We start from the raw sequence: 21,536 nt of genomic DNA on the forward strand, positions 1-21,536 counted from the left end.
AATGAACAATTCATTTCTCTCTCACACTCTGCATAGCATTCTTAATGAAATGCTCTTGAATGGATCCAATCAAATCAAGTATAAACTCACATTTTAGTTCTCTAATGTATATAACCTTTTACAGTAGAACATTTTCTTAAAATACTTTGTTCATTACCATTAAATTGTTATCATTTCCCAATATCACAATGCTAATTATGGGTCGTTGTTGGAATTTTATCTTCTTCTTTTTTTCTCTGGGTAAAATAAAATTCCCTGTACATTTTATGTGCATATTTAAGTTGGTGTTTATTTAAAGGGACTTTGTCAACGAAAAATCTATCATGTATATGAAGAGCGACTAGTAAACTGAGATTTTTTTTTAATGAAACAAAATAAAGAGACATTAAACTCACTTTTTAATTTCGCACAATCATTTTTATCTGCATTACAAAATATCTGCATATAAAAAAGTGGTTTAAAGCATTTGAAAGTGTTTGTTTTGTTAAAGGGACACTGAACCCAACTTTTTCTTTTATGATTCAGATAGTGCATGCAGTTTTAGGCAACTTTCGAATTTATTCCTATTATCAATTTTTCTTCATTCTCTTGGTATCTTTATTTAAAAAGCAGGAATGTAAGCTTGGGAGCCGGCCCATTTTTGGTTCATCATCCTGTTTACCGCTTGCTGATGGGAGGCTACATTTAGCCACAAATCAGCAAGCGTTACCCAGTTGTGGAACCAAAGATGGGCTGGCTCCTAAACTTACATTCCTCCTTTTTCAAATAAATATACCAAGCGAACGAAGGAAACTTGATAATTAGAAAGTTGCTTAAAATTGCATACCTGAATCATGAAAGAATTTTTTTGGGGGTTTGTTATCCCTTTAAGTAAAATGTGCTATATATATATGTATATATATATATATATATATATATATTATATATATATATTATATATAACACAGGTATGGACCGCACTCACAGACTGGACTGGGTACACATCCTAAGCAAACTCCACAGCCCTGAACAATGACAGACAGCTGCAAAGTTCCCAGCAACCCAGGCAGTTAACCCCAAACCAGCCTGGTTGACAGGTCCTTTATACTAAGTATATAGAAAAATGACTTTAATATATCCTTAAAGGGACACTAAACTTTTTTTGAAAACATGTTTTTAATGATTCAGATAGAGCATGCAATTCTAAGCAATTTACTAATTTACTTCTATTATCAATTTTTCTTCATTCTCTTGCTATCTTTATTAAAAAATCAGGAATCTAAAACTTAAGAGACGGAACATTTTTGGTTCAGAACCTGGGTTATGCTTGCTTATTTGTTTGCTAAATGTAGCCACCAATAAAAAGCACTATCCAGTGTGCTGAACCTAAAATGAGCCGTCTCCTAAGCGTTAAATTCCTGGTTTTTAAATAAAGATAGCAAGAGAATTAAGTAAAATTGATAATAGGAGTAAACTAGAAAGTTGCTTAAAATTGCATGCTCTATCTAAATCATTAAAGAAAAGATTTGGGTTTAGCATCCCTTTAAGCAAGATTCATTTTTAAATCAAATCTATAAAAAAGTTAATAGCTGAAACCAAGATACCCAGCTTATTGGCTGATGTGGACAGCTCCCTCCGCTCTTTTAGCCTCAGTACGTCCAAAAAAGTTGGTTTATTGGGAACAGATCATCAGTTAAATTGACATTAAAAAAGATTTTGGGTTTAATTTCCCTTTAAACATTTAGGGCCAGATTAGGAGTGTTGCGCTAACAGTTACGCACAAACGAAAAAGCTGTTTATCGCGGGTACATTTTGAATTTTTTTCACAGCTAAGCAGAGTTAGTTCATGTCTGTCATATAGATAACATTGTGCTAACGCCTGTGGAGTTATTTATGAGTCAGCACTGATTGGCTAAAATGCAAGTCTGTCAAAAGGACTGAAATAAGGGGCCATCTGCAGAGGCTTAGATACCAGATAATCACAGAGGTAAAAAGTTTATTAATATAACTGTGTTGGTTATGCAAATCTGGGAAATGGGTAATAAAAAGGGATTATCTATCTTTTTTAAACATTAAACATTTTAAAGTAGACTGTACCTTTAAACCTGAAACTAATTCAGTTTTATCAGGTGTGTCCTTCCTGCTAAGGATCATTAATGGTACATTAAACCCATTTTTTCCATCATGATTAAAAGATGGAGCATTACATTTTAAAATACAGTACTTTCCAATTTATTTATATTATCTAATTTGCTTTGTTCTATTTGTATCCTTTGTTTAAAAACATACCTAGGTAGGCTCAGGAGCTGTGCGGTAGCTGCTTATTGGTGGATGCACATACATTCCTATTCTAATTGGCTTACTAATGTGTTCAGCTAGCTCCCAATAATACACTGCTATTCCTTTATTAAAGGATAGCAAGAGAATTAAGCAAAATTGATTACAGAAGTAATTTAGAAAGTTGTTTAAAATGCTATGCTCTGTCTGAATTATGTCCCTTGAACTGTAAGGTACAAATGTTCATGGTAATTGAAATGACCATTTGAATTATGCATTATCAGGAAACACCTGTCAGCCAATTAAATTAGCAGGAAGTATATTTTAGCCAATGAGCAACAACAGGAAACACCTATCAGCCAATTAAATTAGCAGGAAGTATATTTTAGCCAATGAGCAACAACAGGAAACGCCTATCAGCCAATTAAATTAGCAGGAAGTACCTATTAGTCAATGAGCATAAGCAGCACAACTGATACAGCTATATTCGTTTCAAGTTAAAGTTAACAACTTTTTTTTTCAGGCCAATATATATATCAACATATTAAATTATTGTGCAGATAGAGTATGAGTACAGCATCCATTTAAAGGGACTTGAAACCCAGATATACTCTTTCAAAAAAATTCTAATTTACATCTACTATCAAATTTTCTTCATTCACTTGGTATCTTTTGTTAAAAAGCAACAACATAAGCTAAGGAGGTCTGGAGCACTATATGGCAGCAGTTTTGCAAGAATGTTATCAATTTGCAAGAGCACTGCATGGCAGCTCTGTTTCCTGCCATGTAGTGCTCTAGATACCTACCTAGGTATGTCTTCAACAAAGAATACCAATAGGAACAAAGCAAATTTTATAGAAGTAAATTGGAAACTTTTTTTAAATTGTATGCTCTGTCTGAATCACAAATGAAAAAGTTTGGATTTCATTTCACTTTAACTTGGCATCTCCCTTTCTCAAATAAAAGCATCTTAAAGGGACACTGAACCCAATTTTTTTCTTTCGTGATCCAGGTAGAGCATGCAATTTTAAGCAATTTTCAAATTTACTCCAATTATCAAATTTTTTTCATTCTCTTGGTATGTTAATTTGAAAAGCAAGAATGTAAGTTTAGATGCCGACCCATTTTTGGTGAACAACCTGGGTTGTCCTTGCTGATTGGACAGCACCAATAAACAAGTGCTGTCCATGGTCTGAACCAAAAATTTGCTGGCTCCTTAGCTTAGATGCTTTCTTTTTCAAATAAAGATAGCAAGAGAACAAAGAAAATGTATAAAAGAAGTAAATTAGAAAGTTGCTTAAAATCGCATGCTCTACCTGAATCATGAAAGAAAACATTTTGGGTTCAGTATCCCTTTAAGATTACCTCTATATCTATGAAATGTATCACTGTGTTAGACTTCTTTTGTACATAAAAAGAAAGGCGGATTTAAGCACTGTGTTTAGTTCACTGCTTCCTTTATTACAACAGAGTATTGAGAGCACAGAGTACTGGAGCATTTTAATGAAAAAACTAAACTTTATGAGATGAAAAAGGGGAATCTTTTGAACTCTGCAGCCATCTGCAACACAACCTCGAGTGGGTTATGGACGTTCAGTGCTGTGCGTTTAAGCAAACCTTATTGTAGTTAATGAAGAGCTTAATAATGTAATTTTTGTTTATGTACTTTTTGTAAATATTGTGTATGTCTGTGACAAAGCCGCTAAAATGTGATGTGAACCGCAATTTTTTCTTTACAAGCAATTTATTGATGCAGACTGAGCTGTCAGAATAATTATGACTGTATTGATGTCCTTACAAAATGAATTAAAGGGACAGTCAACACCAGAATTTTTGTTGTTTAAAAGATAGATAATCCCTTTATTACCCATTCCCCAGTTTTGCATAACCAACACTGTTATAGAAATACACGTTTTACCTCTGTGATTACCTTGTATCTAAGCCTCTGCAGACTGCCCCCTTATCTCCGCTCTTTTGACAGACTTGCATTTTAGCCAATCAGTGCTCACTCCAGGGTAACTTTACGTGCATGAGCTCAATGTTATCTATATGAAACACATGAACTAATGCTCTCAAGTGGTCAAAATGCATTCAGATTAGAGGCAGTCTTCAAGGTCTAAGAAATTAGCTTATGAACCTCCTAGGTTTAGCTTTCAACTAAGAATACCAAGAGAACAAAGCAAAATTGGTGATAAAAGTAAATTGGAAAGTTGTTTAAAATAACATTTCCTATTTAAATCATGAAAATTTTTTTTTTTGGACTTGACTGTCCCTTTAAAGAGACATTAAAGTGCAAAAAAAAAATGCTTTGGTGTTGGATCATTTTATTATTGCTCTATCGCTTGCATATAAACCCCTGCTAAGGTATTAAAGACATAGTGAAAGCCAGATACAAAGCAGCAATGCACTCTGGGACCTAGATTAATTTAAAAGTCAAAAGAGCAGCACTAACATCAAATTAAAAAAAAACTCTTTATTTTACTTACAGGCAAACAAGTGTGACATGGAATAAACGTCTGACGCGTTTCACGCCCCCTAGTGGCGTTTCATCAAAGACTCTGATGAAACGCCACTAGGGGGCGTGAAACGCGTCAGACGTTTATTCCATGTCACACTTGTTTGCCTGTAAGTAAAATAAAGAGTTTTTTTTTAATTTGATGTTAGTGCTGCTCTTTTGACTTTTATTTCATGAACCGGGGCAACTGATTCATTGCCTACTTTGAGCATTGCACCTAGTCACCGCTTGTACCATTTTCCAAACTTTGCCAATACTACGGCCAGTATCACGGCGGCGTCCGTGACGTCATCATTCTGAGTCTCAGTCCGGTCCGGCAGGGGAGTTGGAAGCGGCCGCTTGCTTTTTCCTTACCTAGATTAATTTGTCTGTGAGCCAATAACAAGAGGCTTTTGTCTGTAGCCATCAATCACCAACTAGCTCCTGAGCCTACCTAGGTATGCTTTCCAACAAACGATACCAAGAGTACAAAGTAAATTTGATTATTTGAAGTTTGAAGTGGAAAACTCTCTTAAAATTGCATGCTCTGTCCACACACTGCTAGCTATGTTACACATTCCCACAGAGCCCCCTGACCCCCCCTGCATTGTCTAAACCTTAACAAAAGCGTATATACTGCACCTAGACTCCAGTTGGCAAAATGGCAAACATAAGAAAGCAAGGCAACGATCAAAAAGCCCCGACTGTTCGTATCATCGTTCTACAGATGAAACTGTAGTTTCTTAAACTATACGCCGGACAGTTTGGCAATGTTCTTACCCCTCTATTAGGTAGTTCCAACTAGGCCTTATTGATTTCAGAACTCTGAATACAGTAGAACGCTTAAATGGCCATTATACGCCATTTTTTTCTTTGCACAAATGTGCTGTAGACGATGATCCATTTATATAGCCCAACTGGGAGTGTTTTTGTAACAATGTTTAGTTTTGCTGATTTTTTAATAACATTGTGCTGATTTTCAGACTCCTAACCAAGCCCCACAGTGTCAGAAGCAGACGCGCTTTTCCAGTCTACTGCTGGCTTCTGTTCTGTATAATTTGTCTTCAGAACTCACAGTAGTAAGCTCCAGACTTTGTCGTAGCATTTAAAAAATGTTAAAGGAGTGCTTCCACTACACATGTTCACCCATCTACTTATTTAATACCTTTTTTTCTCTCTCCCCTCTTTCTCTCCCCCCCCCCCCTTTTTTCTTATTATTTTTTCTTTTCTCACTAGTTATTTCAATCCAATGTACCATAGATATAGTTTGACAACGTGTCAACTTGACTGATTGATGCTAAATCAAACATTGATATTTTTATATATAGATACTAATGTTTAGATTAAAAATATACTTATGTTTTCTCTGTTCTACTTATGTTTAATTCATGTGTTTATTGAGTTATGTTTGATGACGTTGTATTCACAGTATCTTTTAGATCTCTTAATTGGATGTGTCCGTTTATAGCCTCTGTGGGTCCGGCTCATTCTTCCCTTCCCTACTAAGAAGCTGACAGCTTCTCACTTTCACACTGTTGGTGTTATTAAGCATAATACTATCTATCATCCACCATGGCAATTAAAATACTTTCTCATAATGGAAAAAAAAACCCAGACTATAAGGGGGAGATTTAATAAGCAGTGGATGTTGCTTTCCCAGTGCAATGTTTCCGTCAACAGAAGGTACAACCGCAGCTCCTTAACTCGTCCGCCACCTTTTAGGTGGTGGACTTCAATCATCCCGATACGATACAATCGGGATGATTGACACCCCCTGCTAGCAGCATCCGATTGGCCGCAAATGTGCAGTGGACGGCATTTCACAAGCATTTCACCAGAAATGCTTGTGCAATATTAAATGCCGACAGGATATGCTGTCGGCATTTAGCGAGGTCGAGCGGACATGATTCGCTAAAGCAAATCATGTCTGCTCGACCTATAATAAATCTACCCATAAAGCTCTTAAAGCACACATTGTACTATTGCAGGAAGCCCACTTTACTAAAACTTGCACCCCCAAGTACTGGCATAAAACCTACCCTATTCAATACCATACAACTGCAACTAAAAAACATTGCGAGTTTCCATATTACTCCACACATCTTTGAACTTTAAAGAAGAAGAAGAAGTGATAAGCGACACAAATGGGTGATATCTCTTCATTAGGGGTTCTATTCACAATACCTTTGTGGTGATCGGTAACGTCTTTAGATGCAGACATCAAGACTTTTGAACGCCATATTTGAAAGAGCAATTGACCTTCTCCCTGAACATGACTTACTTCATGTCCCAGTAAAGGGACTCCTACCTAGGCATAAGAAATTATTATCAATTATATGTACTGTAGTTCAAGTGTGTATTGCTCGGTACTGGAAAACTGAAGTCCCTTATTATAATATAGTTTAACAAAAAAACGCTTATTATTAGCAAATGAAGAGTTTAACTGCTGAATTAATTAACAAGAAAGAACAGTTGTTAAACGTATGGGAACCCTGGATTATGTATTTTGAGGCTAGGGGATGAAGGGTCACCAATACCACGAAGGGAGGGACAGAGCCGGACCCCATTCTATGAGTGAAAAGTAAGGGCTAATGATGAAATAGTGTTGTAGTTTGATATTTTTGTATGGCTTAGCATATGATTCATTCCTATTGAGACTGTATTGTAATCATCTTCACATGATGCCCAAGTTTGGACATCCAGTGCTAGCGCAGAAATAAGATACTTTAATTAAGGACACAGAGATTTATCTCTTTATTGAATTCTGTGTTTGCACAACATTGTAATGTATTATCTCATGTTATTGTAAAACTATTTAAAATCTAAGAAAAAAACGATTTCAACAAAAATAAAATTGCATGCAATGAGGCCCATTTATCAAGCTCCGAATGGAGCTTGAGGGCCCGTGTTTCTGGCGAGTTTTCAGACTCACCAGAAATGCAAGTTATGGAGCAGCGGTCTAAAGACCGCTGCTCCATAACCTGTCCGCCTGCTCTGAGAAGGCGGAAAGACATTGCCACAATTCAACCCGATCGAGTACTATCGGGTTGATTGACAACCCCCTGCTGGTGGCCAATTGGCTGCGAATCTGCAGGGGGCGGCGTTGCACCAGCAGCTCCCAAGAGCTGCTGGTGCAATGCTGAATACGGAGAGCGTATTGCTCTCCACATTCAGCGAGGTCTGCCGGACCTGATCCGCACTGTCGGATCAGGTCCGACAGACCTTTGTTAAATAGGCCGCTTTGTCTTATCCATGACCGTTTAATTTTGAATTTCATGTCCTTTTAAGGAAGGCTATTTCAGCATTTATTGTGATCTCTTTAACTCTGCAAAATGTATAAGATATTATATCATTGTTTTCTTTATTTTTAAGTCTCCTCAAGTATAGCTTTTATCCTGTTGCACACATTCGTTATATTTTACATTCATTAAGCAGAATTGTTTTTTCAATGTTACTGTCTAATAAGACACATTTTTGTCACCAGTGTACTCATATAATGTTAATTAAATATAATCAAAGTTTCTACTGTATTTTCATTAGTTATTTTGCTTGTCAGTTCTCTAAACAAACTATAACAATATTAGTTGTATTACTAATGAAAAAAGAGAACAAGCGGTCCCAATATCCAAATTCGAATAAAAAAACAGCTTTATTAATCCAAGTTAAATAATAACACGGTTCACACAATAAGAAGTCCAGTTTTACGCGTTTCGGCTGGTGCCGTACTCATAAATCTGATTAGACAAAGGTAAGTGCCTACTTAAAAAGGATACAAACTTAATGGCTATTGGTTGGTGTTAAACACACCCCTATTAACCATTTAGATACAGAATGTACACAACAATTTATTATGTCACTTTAACAAAGTATTGATGTGATCAAAAAAAGGAATACAGTCATGTTAGCAATAGTAAATCTCAAGTGGGAATAATGTGAGGCAAGTTTATAAAAAGTCTATTGTATTACTACTCCTTGTGAAGCTGTAGTGGATCATGCATGATTAAGGACTCATTCAGTGCAAGACTACACATTGTTGAGTGGTGCAGGACATCATTAATATCTTTCCCTTATTGGCCACAGTAAATTAGATACAATAAAAATGTTCTGCAGGGTTTCCTTACGTTGCTAAACAATACAAATTTTGCTAATTTTTTTTTAAAGTTTGTAGTGCTTTATATATGATGTATTTTGTATGAAATGCCCTGTAACCAGTAACTTGACACCTTCACGTGCTCCTCCGCTAGCTTGGCTCTCTCCTTCCTTCGAGGATCCAGTGCTTTCCTTTAGATCTGTTAAAGAGATAGGAAAGTCAAAATTAAACTTGCAAAAATCAGAGCCTGTAATTTTTTAGACTCTTAAAATCACTTCTATTTTCCAATGTGCTTTGTTCACTTGGTATCCATTGTTGAAAAAAGAATACACACATATCCTACACTAGTGGGAGCTAGCTGGTGATTAGTGCCTGCACACATTTGTCTGTTGTGATTGGCTAACTAGATGCGTACAGCTAGCTGCCAGTAGTGCAATGTTGTTCCTTCGGCAACGGATAACAAGATAATGAAGCCTATTTGATTATAAAAGTAAATTTGAAAGTTGTTTAAATTGTATGTTCTATCTGCATTGTGAATGAAATTTCTGTTTAGTTGCAACCCAGATTAATTTTTACCAGCATGTGTGACATGTATTTGTAGTTAATAAAGATTAAACTTGAAAATTATGCCTAGAATGCCATACTCTGTCCTGTCCCACGTTCTGACGTTTTACAAATTAGGACCTTATTCCCGTTATCTTGCTTCTCTCCTATATGTACCGAGGCCTGTCGCACACTCATGTTTTGTCCAGGCGTTTTCACTCCACCCTTTCAGTCTGTATCTTCACTTGTTTCTTGTGCGGAACTTGTCATCCTCTGCCCTGATTGGCTCTTTTTTTTGTGTATGTCCCCTCACTTTCCTCTTCTCTCCATCCAGTAACAATTATTTAAAGTATTGTGGTAACTTGCCACAGATAGCTGATTGGCAACCAATCAATTAATACGCTGTATTTGCCCCCAGCATAATTACAGTTGCATATCTAGCTAGTGAGTTTGCAAAAAAGTTTACTTTTCTATTTATTGATGTTTTTATTGATTTTTCTCCACAGAGCTGAAGAAACAGGTAGAAAGTGCAGAACTGAAAAACCAGCGCCTTCGAGAAGTCTTCCAGACAAAAATCCATGAGTTTCGTACGGCTTGTTACATGCTAACTGGATATCGCATTGATATAACTACAGAGAACCAGTACCGCCTTACCTCTATGTATGCAGAGCACAAGGACGACAGCCTGCTCTTCAAGGTATGCCCCATATATTTATTGCAAGCAAGTGCAAACCAGCAAGCTGGAATACTTTAATATAAAGATAATTCAAAATGAATTTTCATTTTTTTCCCCTTTTTTAAATAAAATCAGGGACGATCATGTTTTAATACATCATTTTCACTTTTGTATCGACAGAAGGTTTAAAATGGACACTAGGCATGGGCATAGGAACCCAAAAAATTCTGGGGGTAGCAAAATATATATATATATATATATATATATATATATATATATATATATATATATATATATATATATATATATATATATATATATATATATATACATACATATATACACAAGTGGCCCTCGGTTTACCCCGGTTCAATTTGCGCTGTTTCAGAATAACAACCTTTTTTTTTAGTCATGTGACTGCTATTGAAAAGCATTGAGAAAGCAGTGCATTGATTAAAATAGCCAGTAGGTGGAGCTGTCTGCTTGTGTTGCAGCAAAGATACACACAAGCAGGCTGAAATGAATCAGTGTAGCTAGCTAGACATGAGCTATCGAGCAGTTTTTATAGGAACAAGATCTTCCTTTCTCTAAATCAGTCCAGATTGGAATGCATAAAAGGAACTGTTTGCAGAAAAATGCAAGTAAAGTCTATGTTGTGTGATTATTTCATAAGGTTTATAATGCAGTTTAGCAAATGTTTTTGCTCATTTAACTTAGATTAATTATATTCTGTGTTGTGTGATTATTTGATACTGTTTATAATGCTGTTTAGCATTTAAAGTCTTCATTTCAAAGCTTTAAAAATAATGTATTTGGTGTTACTTATGACAATACAGTTGTATGCAAAAGTTTAAGCACCCCTGACAATTTTCATGATTTTCATATATATATAATTGGGTGTTTGGATCAGCAATTTCATTTTGATCTATCAAATAACTGAAGGACACAGTAATATTTCAGTAGTGAAATGAGGTTTATTGGATTAACAGAAAACGTGCAATATGCATCCAAACGAAATTAGGCAGGTGCATAAATTTGGGCACCCTTGTCATTTTGTTGATTTGAATACCTGTAACTACCTAGCACTGATTAATTGGAGCACACAATTGGTTTGGTGAGCTCATTAAGCCTTGAACTTCATAGACAGGTGCATCCAATCAGGAGAAAAGGTATTTAAGGTGGCCAATTGCAAGTTGTTGTTCGCTTTGACTCTCCTCTGAAGAGTGGCAACATGGGGGCCTCAAAACAACTCTCAAATGACCTGAAAACAAAGATTGTTCAACATTATGGTTTAGGGGAAGGTTACAAAAAGCTATTGCAGAGATTTAAGCTATCAGTGTCCACTGTGAGGAACATAGTGAGGAAATGGAAGACCACAGGCACAGTTCTTGTTAAGGCCAGAAGTGGCAGGCCAAGTAAAATATCGGAAAGGCAAAGGATGGTGAGAACGGTCAAAAACAGCCCACAGACCACCTCCAAAGACCTACAACATCATCTTGCTGCAGATGGTGTCACTGTGCATCATTCAACAATTAAGCACACTTTGCACAAGGAGAAACTGTATGGGAAAGTGATGCGGAAGAAGCCTTTTCTGCACACATGCCACAAACAGAGTCGCTTGAGGTATGCAAACGCACATTTGGACAAGACAGCTTCATTTTGGAAGAAGGTGCTGTGGACTGATGAAACAAAGATTGAGTTATTTGGTCATAACAAGGGGCGTTATGCATGGCGGCAAAAGAACACAGCATTCCAAGACAAACACTTGCCACCCACAATAAAATTTGGTGGATGTTCCATCTTGCTGTGGGGCTGTGTGGCCAGTGCCGGTACTGGGAATCTTGTTAAAATTGAGGGTCGCATGGATTCCACTCAATATCAGCAGATACTTAAGAATAATGTTGAGGAATCAGTCACAAAGTTGAATGTAAGCCGGGGCTGGATATTTCAACAAGACAATGACCCAAAACACTGCTCATCTGGCATTTATGCAGAGGAACCAGTACAATATTCTGGAATGGCCATCCCAGTCCCCAGACCTGAATATCATTGAAAATCTGTTGGGTGATTTGAAGCGGGCTGTCCATGCTCGGCAACTATCAAACCTAACTGAACTGGAGATGTTTTGCAAGGAGGAATGGTCCAAAATACCTTCATCCAGAATCCAGACACTCATTACAGGCTATAGGAAGCGTCTAGAGGCTGTTATTTCTGCTAAAGGAGGCTCTACTAAATATTGATGCAATATTTCTGTTGGGGTGCCAAAATTTATGCACCTGTATAATTTCGTTTGTATGCATATTGCACATTTTCTGTTAATCCAATAAATCTCATTTCACTACTGAAATATTACTGTGTCTTTAAGTTATTTGATAGATCAAAATGAAATTGCTGATTCAAACACCCAATTATTTATAAATGAAAATTGTCAGAGGTACCTAAACTTTTGCATACAACTGTATATAAGATGTATGCTATTGAGGAATCTGATTTTCCTTATAGCCCCCTTAATTTGCACATAAACTTAAGCATACATAAAAATACTTACAGAAAAATGCATAACACCTCCTGAGGAAGTTCTTTTGGCAAAGAACGAAATGCGTAGGGAAAAACCTGGGTACATTTTAGGCGTAGATGGCAGCAGCAAGCTGCAGATGGTGGGGGTTAGTAGGGGGGCAGCCATGGGTGTTTAGCAATCCTCCTGCCTCATTTAACTGGGAGGGATTTCTGCATTATCTGTCCCCCCACATGATTTCCTGGGGGAATGTGCTGCCCCACCCAGTTCCCTTCACCCATGCCATTAGGTTTAGCATAATCAGAGAACTCTCATCAATGAAACAAATTATACATCACCCAGCTTCACAAAAGCAGGAAAGTGCAACTTAAATGCTTGAAAATTTCTAATGAATCTGGAGGATTAAAAACCTGCATTTACTCACACACCATTGCTAGAAGCCAGAAGATAAAATTGCTAGATTGGAAAATGTATAAATGTGCATCTGTTATAATTGGAGGGATTCAAACATTATTTAGCAGCAAATGCTATACACTTGTGTTACTTTAAAATACACAGCCAACCAAAAATGTTTGCAAATGCTATTGTCACTGTTAGAATATTGTATGCGGAAATCTCTGAAGAACCATGATGTTGGTTCGCTTCAAATCTCTGCCCTTCACACTGTGGTTGCAAGTGTAAAAAATTTGTATACAACATAGTTTATAGTTTAATATAATTTGGCTGCAAATATGTAAGTAATAAATGAAAACCGTTGCACTTTTTTTTGTTCAATATTTTTCATTTATTTTCTGTTTTCTATTTATGTAATTCTTACTTTTTTTTATATATTTATACACAAAAGTAAGAAATGTAGGTAATCCCCACAATGGGTCAGGTTTTTATTTGCGTTTCCACTTTTTTTATATATAAAATAAATGTCTCACACACAAAAACTTTAATATCTCCAAAAATAATGCGTTTCCATTTTGTAATTTTAACTAGACTGATTATTATCTCTTTGAAAAGTATGGAAACTATCATTTTTAAAACAAGATACATTTAACAAATGTTGTCTACCTTCAATAGTTGTTTAAATTAGATTTTTTTAGTGCAAAAAGGTGTAGGTTAGGGTTAATTATCGCATTTTGCTGCATTGCACTCTGGGAAATATTTATTTCCACCTGTATACTGTGATTTTTATTTGCAAAAGAAACATCTGTAAATGTTGCAGTGGGGAATTTTACAATAAAAAGGAATTGCAAATGTTGAACACATTTTAACATGAGTTGTGCATGCTAAACAGCTTGAAAGATCACTTAGTAGTAGAACATACAGCTTCACAGACCATAGACAAGCACTTTACCACTTTAGTCTGTTTTATCACAGCATGGTATTTGACCCTCTCAAGTGTAGTGTAGATGTCATAGTACTACAGAAGATCTTGAAACTATGAATTGGTAAAACACAACAGAAAGCTTCCTCTCTGTGGAGTTCTGTGATCCATGGGGTGAAACAACCTACAGATCCATGTTCGGCTAGTCTGTAGTCTTAACATCAATACATTAGACGTGCCTGTAAGGCAGGCAGCACTTGCTCACAGCTGGTTCCATCCTCCTCTTAGGAGGGGGCTGATCAAGAGTATTCTTTTATGGGGGCTTTATAATGGTCATAAGAGTGGGGAAATAAAATGCTCTCTTTTTTCTTAGAGCATTTTAAACAAGATCTTTATTTTTACTTGTGTGTAACCCCTTCAGAAAAGATAAACACATGGTTAAAGGAATACTGTACTGTTAAATTGTTTTTCCCTTAAAGGGACAGTCAACACCAGAATTGTTGTTGTTTTAAAAGATAACCAACACGCTTATATTAATATACTTTTTACCTCTGTGATTAACTTGTATCTGAGCATCTTCTGACAGCCCCCTGATCACATGACTTTTTATTTAGTATCAATTGACTCATTTTAGCCAATTAGTGCAGTGTCTGTCACAATCCACGGGCTTAATCACAATGTTATCTATATGGTTTACATGAACTAGCTCTCCCCTGTTGTGAAAAGCAAATAAAAAAGCATGTGATAAGAGGCGGCCTTCAAGGGCTTAGAAATGATCATATGAGCCTTCCTAGGTTTAGCTTTCAACTAATAATACCAAGAGAACAAAGCAAAATTGCTGATAAAAGTAAATTGTAAAGTTGTTTAAAATTACATGCTCTGTTTGAAACATGAAAGTTTGTTTTTGGACTGGACTGTTTCTTTAATTTGTTTCAAGTGAAACCACAGCCTATTTAAAAGGGGCTAAGCTTGCAAGAAGATCAGACATTCTTAATTCTCTACACAAAGGCAGCGTTATCTCTGTTTTAATAAACAAAATACAATACCTAGAGAGCAATTGAAAATAAAGTTTTTAGTATCTGTCTTTTCCCACCCACTACTGGGCTGCTGCCTCTGATTAACATAGCGTTTCTGTAGAGAATACTGCAGTATTTATAATTTTCACTACAGGTGTTGTTTTTAAAAGGCAACAGCAGCTATTTTTATTACAAAATAAAGCTAAAGGAAATATTTGAAAACTATTTAATACACTCCAGTGGGATATGGCTGTGATAGGTACATACACAAATATGCTACTCTTGGTTGGCTTACAAGCTATTTTGCCCCAGGAACTGTATGGCGTTGCACCTAGGTGTGTTTCATTAACTTTTTTTTTATTAACCACCTTTGCAGCGGTTGTTAAAGGGATATGAAACCCCACATTTTTCTTTCACGATTCACATAGAGAATATAATTTTAAACAACTTTTCAATTTACTTCTATTATATAACTTGCTTCATTATTTTGGTGTCCTTTGTTGAAGAAGCAGCAGTGTACTACTGGGAGCTAGCAATGCACCAGGTGAGCCAATAAGATGAGGCATATATTTGCAGCCACCAATCAGCAGCTCTTGGATCTACCTAGGTATCCTTTTAACAAAGGATATCACAATGCAAACAAAACAAATTAGATAATCATAAAAGAAAAAAATTGGGAATCGTGTCCCTAAAACTGTGACATCACAAGAAAATCTGGAATGTTTGTATTATATTTCTAATATTTCAGCTACTGATCTACATTTCTCAAATGCACTGGAAATAAAATTCTGTTTGTGAAGATGTTAATGAACCAAGAACAATGGCTTTTAGCTATAAAACAGATCCGTCCAACCATCTTGTCTTATGCCAATACTAAAATTATATTGATAGAAATTACACTTTTTTGGTCTAGGCATAAATATTTTTATGGGGGTTTTTCGCTTCACGTTTGTTCCAGCTTATTTTTAACAATAATGCTTATTTATTGAGGTTATGTCGGGCTTCTTTTTTATCCAGATGACAAAATAGTGATGTTAAATATTAGAAGTCATAACCAGAATTTCTACCTGGATAATCTCGCAATTTGGAAATTTTCATTATGTAAAATGTCAGATTAAAGGCATAATTAATCCTTTCCTGCATAGAATATATAATATTTTGAACCCCCTTATGGATATTTGCTCACCAAAAATAAATAACTGTTAACCAAAGCTTTACTTAAATCAGGGGTGGGCAACTATCGGCCTTCCAGATGTTATGGACTACATCTCCCATGATGCATTGCCAGCATTATGACTGAAAGAGCTTTATGGGAGATGTAGTTCATCGGTCTACAAGATAATTTATTCGAAAAATAAAAAATAAAATTATATATATAAATATATTATTCTTGGAATAAGAAGGCCTGGGACGTCTCTCTTAGGTCTAGGACACAATGATTTCCAATTTTTTAAATATAACATAAGACACAAATCTTGCTAGTATATGAGCGGTAGTTTATATTGGCCCACAAACATGATCCTACTGACAAGCGGAATCTACTATCCCTAACTTGCGTGCTATATATCACTAAGTGCAAGTTACACTATCACCTTTTAAGTCACCAGCGTTCCTGTATTAGCGACGAATCCGGCCACGTTCAAAAAACCGTTACAACTTGTGACGTAACCACATGATCACGTGAGAGCAAGCTGATACTTCATAACTCTGCAAGGAGGGCAAGCAAGCTAACCTGTCCGGTACAGAAACACACAGGACGCTGACATCCCCTCCAAAGGACTTAGGGCTAGATTTATTAAAGCTGAGGCATACAGGGGCATGTATACGCGCCCCTGTACGCCTCAGCTCGCCTGTGGCGGGGCGAAATTACCCGCAGGTAATTAACATTGCACACGAGCGCAATTTTGCACTCGCGTGCAATCCCGCCCCCTGCCCGCGCACAGCCAATCACGCGCGGGCAGGAGCTGTCAATCTCCTCGATCGGACTCGACCAAGGAGATTGAATTTCGCCACCTTAGAGGTGGCGAAGAGCTTAGGGAAGCAGCGGTCTGGTGACCGCTGCTTGATAAATCACAGCTTGTGAGAACTTGCCGCTGTAGGGGCTTGATAAATCGAGCCCTTACTGTGACAGAAGCGTCACTAAAGTAAGGTATTTGGTAGCACACCACAAATAATTACACATAGAACGGAGGTCTATGGGAACTTATTGATTCTATAAATGCTACACAGTAACCGGGACAATCTGGTATCTACTTATACTTAACAATTGCTACCCAGTAACCGGTGTACTCCGGTATTTGTTTACAAGCTGCGTTAAGCTGTTACATTTTAGATATATCAAGGTGGTATCAAAGATTTATTTAGACTCACGAAGTCTGGTACAATTATAACAAGTGCATGGTTCCAAAAGGATGTAATTTGGGATTGTTTTTAGGAATTATTGTGAAGTGGTAATATAATTACTTATAATCACATACGAATAGGTGTATGTTTTAATCTTTGTTTTACAAATATTTCTTAATCGTAATCTAGACCATAGGGAGACGTCCCAGGTCTTATTAGGCTGTCAAAAACGCACATTGTTACTAGAGCATAAATAAATATATTTTTTATTATTGAATATAAGTGTATTAAACTTTGTTCAGCGCCCTCCTAATATACACTTTTATACTAATTATTTATTTGTAACACAGCATAGAGGAAGCTGTGTTTATTAGGAGCGGTTTGATACTTTAAAGTCCAGCGCAATTATAAGCCATATTTTTGTTGATTCATACTTGCTCTTAGTGTTGTATAGCACGCAAGTGGTGAATAGTGGATTTCGCTATTAGTTGATCTGACGATTTTTGTATATAACCTGGGTTATGAAATGTAACAGCAAACAGTCCATAGATTAATCATCTTTTTCAAGATCTTGAAAAAACCCATAATAGGGTGAAACTCGTTGACGTTTAAGGCAGCTATTTCTATACAGGGTGAGGTATATCCCACCAAGGATTTAACCGTGAACCAGCTGATTGATCTATGGACTGTTTGCTGTTACATTTCATAACCCGGGTTATATACAAAGACCGTTAGTATATTAATATAACTGTGTTGGTTATGCAAAACTGGGGAATTCATAATAATGGGATTATCTATCTATTTACACAATAAAAATTCTGGAGTAGACTGTCTTTTCAATAGCCGTAAATGTAAAAGCAGCTCTTAAGACTTCTAAATTATTGATCTGTGGCCCCTGTGTGTTGGGAAGTTGGCCATGAATTTATCTGACTGGTGGTATGTGTTACATATGTCATCTGTTATGTACTATGCACATTAAAAGTTATAGCTATTACTGAAATACTGATAACTTTTGCTAGAAGCATTTTTTTATAATATAAGTTGAATGCTTCTGTTCTTGTCCGTTTCAGTTTAGACAAAATGTCATTTTATATAACTTTCAAGAGGAAATCTGTTCTCAGAAAAATAGCAATATTTGAATGTGGAGAAATTTGCAAAATACTTTACAAAGAGCAGTTGATACATGGACTAGTTTGTCGACATAAATGATTGGTATAAAGGATAGCCGTGAGACTATACTGATGTCAGCCCATAAATTTTGATAAGAATTGAAAAGCCAAATAAGATTTTTGGTTCTTACTGTATCTGTCAAGTCTAACGTAATGTATTGTATTTTTGTATGTAAAATCATGCAGGGGTTATATAAAAGGTTTAGTTATTATTAATCTTGCATAGCTTTTGTTCCTACAAATATAAAAAGAATAGTTTAGATTTAATGACAAGTTAAAGGGATACTTAAAATGACAGTCAAATCCCAAAAAAACTTTCATGATTTAAATAGGGAATGTAATTTTAAGCAACTTTTCAATTTACTTTTATCACCAGTTTTGCTTTGTTCTCTTGGTATTCTTAGTTAAAAGCTAAACCTAGGAGGTTCATATGCTAATTTCTTAGACCTTGAAGACTGCCTGTAATCTGAATGCATTTTAACCACTAGAGGGCATTAGTTCATGTGTTTCATTTAGATAACATTGTGCTCACGCATGTGAAGTTACCCTGGAGTGAGCACTGATTGGCTAAAATGCAAGTCTGTCAAAAGAACTGAAAGGGGGCAATTTGCCGAGGCATAGATACAAGGTAATAACCAAATAAAGTGCCGGGCGTGAAAAAGGCTTAAAATAGTGATTACTCGACAAACAGTCTAAGTATACGAAACTGTCTGTAAAAAATCCTACTATGTAGGTGTGGGTGTCAGATACCTGAGCAGTCCGGATCTCACAGTAGGCAGGCAAGTTATCTCCGCAAGCTGTCTCCGCTGAAGGAATTATAGGCCTATGGCAGCGATCTCTGCCCGATCCGGCGTTCCTGAGTCAATGTGTCCCAGTACCAGCTGAACTGGCTCACTCCTTCCACAAAACGGGTGGTCTTGATGGAAACTCCGCACCAGTGTGCTATCCCGGTTCACTCCGCTCACAGTGTGAAAACCACTCTCACCTCATAACTCTGTACAGGTCACTTGGGGGCGTGACTCACAGGCAACACAAGTATCCGACACCAATATCCAAGGTTCCGATAAGGCCAAACAAATGGCTGTCACTGTGAAGGTGTAACTGCTTCAGTAGGCATAACAAACTCCAACCGAAAAGGGAAGAAGTACTGTTTATTCCTGTTTTTGTACTTGATTCCTGTCCCTCCATGGAATTTTAACATTTGTTTAGTATGTTACGTTTTATATATATTTCGCTGCTTCAATCTCTCTTTTTCGGTTGGAATAGATGCAAGGTAATCACAAAGGTAAAAAGTGTATTTCTATACCAGGGTTGGTTATGCAAAACTGAGGAATGGGTAATAAAGGGATTATCTTTCTTTTTGTTGACTGTGCCTTTAACCCATTTTTTTCTTTCATGATTCAGATAGAGCATGCAGTTTTAAACAACTTTCTATTTTACTCATATTATCATTTTTTCTTCATTCTCTTGCTATCTTTATTTGGAAAAGCAGGAATCTAAGCTAAGGAGACGGTGTAATGTTAGAAGATCGAACTTATCAGACTAGCGAACGGAAGTGATGTTCCGTCAGCTGTCTGATAAGAAATACATACCACGCATGCGCTTCTCAGCGTTGTCACATTCCAAAGCCTGAACATCACAACCCATCAGATTCTTGGATAGTTCAGAGCGCATGCGGCCGCGCGCTGTAACCACATAGCCATTAGATTGTTGGGCACTTGTACCCATCAGATGCATCCCATCACAAACCCTGATTAGCTTGCTATACACCATTTATGTCTTAAATGAAGCAAACAATAGTAGCGGTATGTGGAAAAAGTGAATCCCATTACATGCACAAGAAACTTTGAAAAACTTTGAAACGCATAAGTTGGCTAGTCTAATAAGTTTGCTCTTCTGACAGAACACCGGCCCATTTTTGGTTCAGCACCCTGGATAGCGCTTGCTGAATTGTGGCTACATTTATCCACCAATCAGCAAGCAGAACCCAGATGCTGAACCAAAAATAGGCTGACTCGTAAGCTTACATTCTTGTCTTTTCAAATAAAGATAGCAAGAGAACGAAGAAAAATTGTTAATAGTACATCAAAAAGTTGTTTAAAATTGTATGCTCTATCTGAATCATGAAAGAAACATTTTGGGTTTAGTATCCCTTTAAGTTCAAAACTACATTCAGTTGTTATTTCATTTATAAGTTTTTAAATATAAACCTTGTTATGTAGAGAATTGCAGTTCTCCGCTGAATACACCTGCTACTTCTTAATGCCTTTAAAGAGTGCCTAGCGCACTAAATCATTGAATTTAGTTCTTTGAGATACTGCCTTTATATCTTCTCCAAATAACTTTCGATTTGTTGAAGCAGAGTTTGATTCACTGAAAATGTCGTCAAAATTCAGAATCACTATCTAGAGCTTTTATGTGTTTTCTTTTGTACATCACACCCCGAGAAGCGAGTGAAGGTTGTAAAACGTTGATATCTGCCCTTTACAAGCAAAGAGAGAATTTGTCTAATAAAGAAAGCAAGCAGTCTTGCTTCCTGATAAAAAAAATACATATCCAGCGTTCATACATATTGCTTCTTTTTACTGCCTGGAAATTGATGAATATATAAATAACAAATTGTATTCATAAACAAAAGTAACATCTATTTCTACAAAGCAATGAGCATATTATAGGTACCACAAACATGTAAAAATATGTATTAGATATATTTGATCGCCCACACACATGTAGCTAAGCTAGCATTTAAAAGGGTCTTTGTATATTTTTTTATGGATATTGTATATGCAGTGGATGCAGACCTTTTTCAAAGCAGTGCATAATTGTTGATATACAATAAACATAAAAAATCAAGTTTAAAAAAAATGAAACTGTTAGTTTGTTACTTTGTTTTGTAACTATAACAGTTTGGAATAATACTAAGGCAGCTAGACTTTACCTTTTTTCCTTGACTGGTTCCATTATTTACACAAACTGTAAAGGGAAACAAAATGTCACTTTTCTTTTTTATTTAGTCTTGTGGTGTGTAATATATATAATATGACTTTATCTGCCACACTGCCTCTGAGGCTCAGGTTTAACCAATAGCACATCAAATGAATGGTATTTTTCTGCCACTT

The 21,536-nt window shown here is 36.3% G+C and overlaps 1 protein-coding gene across 1 annotated transcript in view; it reads left to right on the top strand.

The window, feature by feature from the left end:
- MAD1L1 (mitotic arrest deficient 1 like 1) overlaps nucleotides 1–21,536 on the top strand; it is a 1,632,937-nt gene that overhangs the window by 1,261,653 nt on the left and 349,748 nt on the right. Inside the window, exon 17 of the mRNA XM_053695314.1 lies at nucleotides 9,890–10,080. Within this exon, the coding sequence (XP_053551289.1) occupies nucleotides 9,890–10,080 (191 nt within the window). The remainder of the gene's footprint in view (nucleotides 1–9,889; nucleotides 10,081–21,536) is intronic.

Source organism: Bombina bombina, chromosome 11 (genome assembly GCF_027579735.1).
Source record: "Bombina bombina isolate aBomBom1 chromosome 11, aBomBom1.pri, whole genome shotgun sequence".
NCBI classification, from domain to species: domain Eukaryota; kingdom Metazoa; phylum Chordata; class Amphibia; order Anura; family Bombinatoridae; genus Bombina; species Bombina bombina.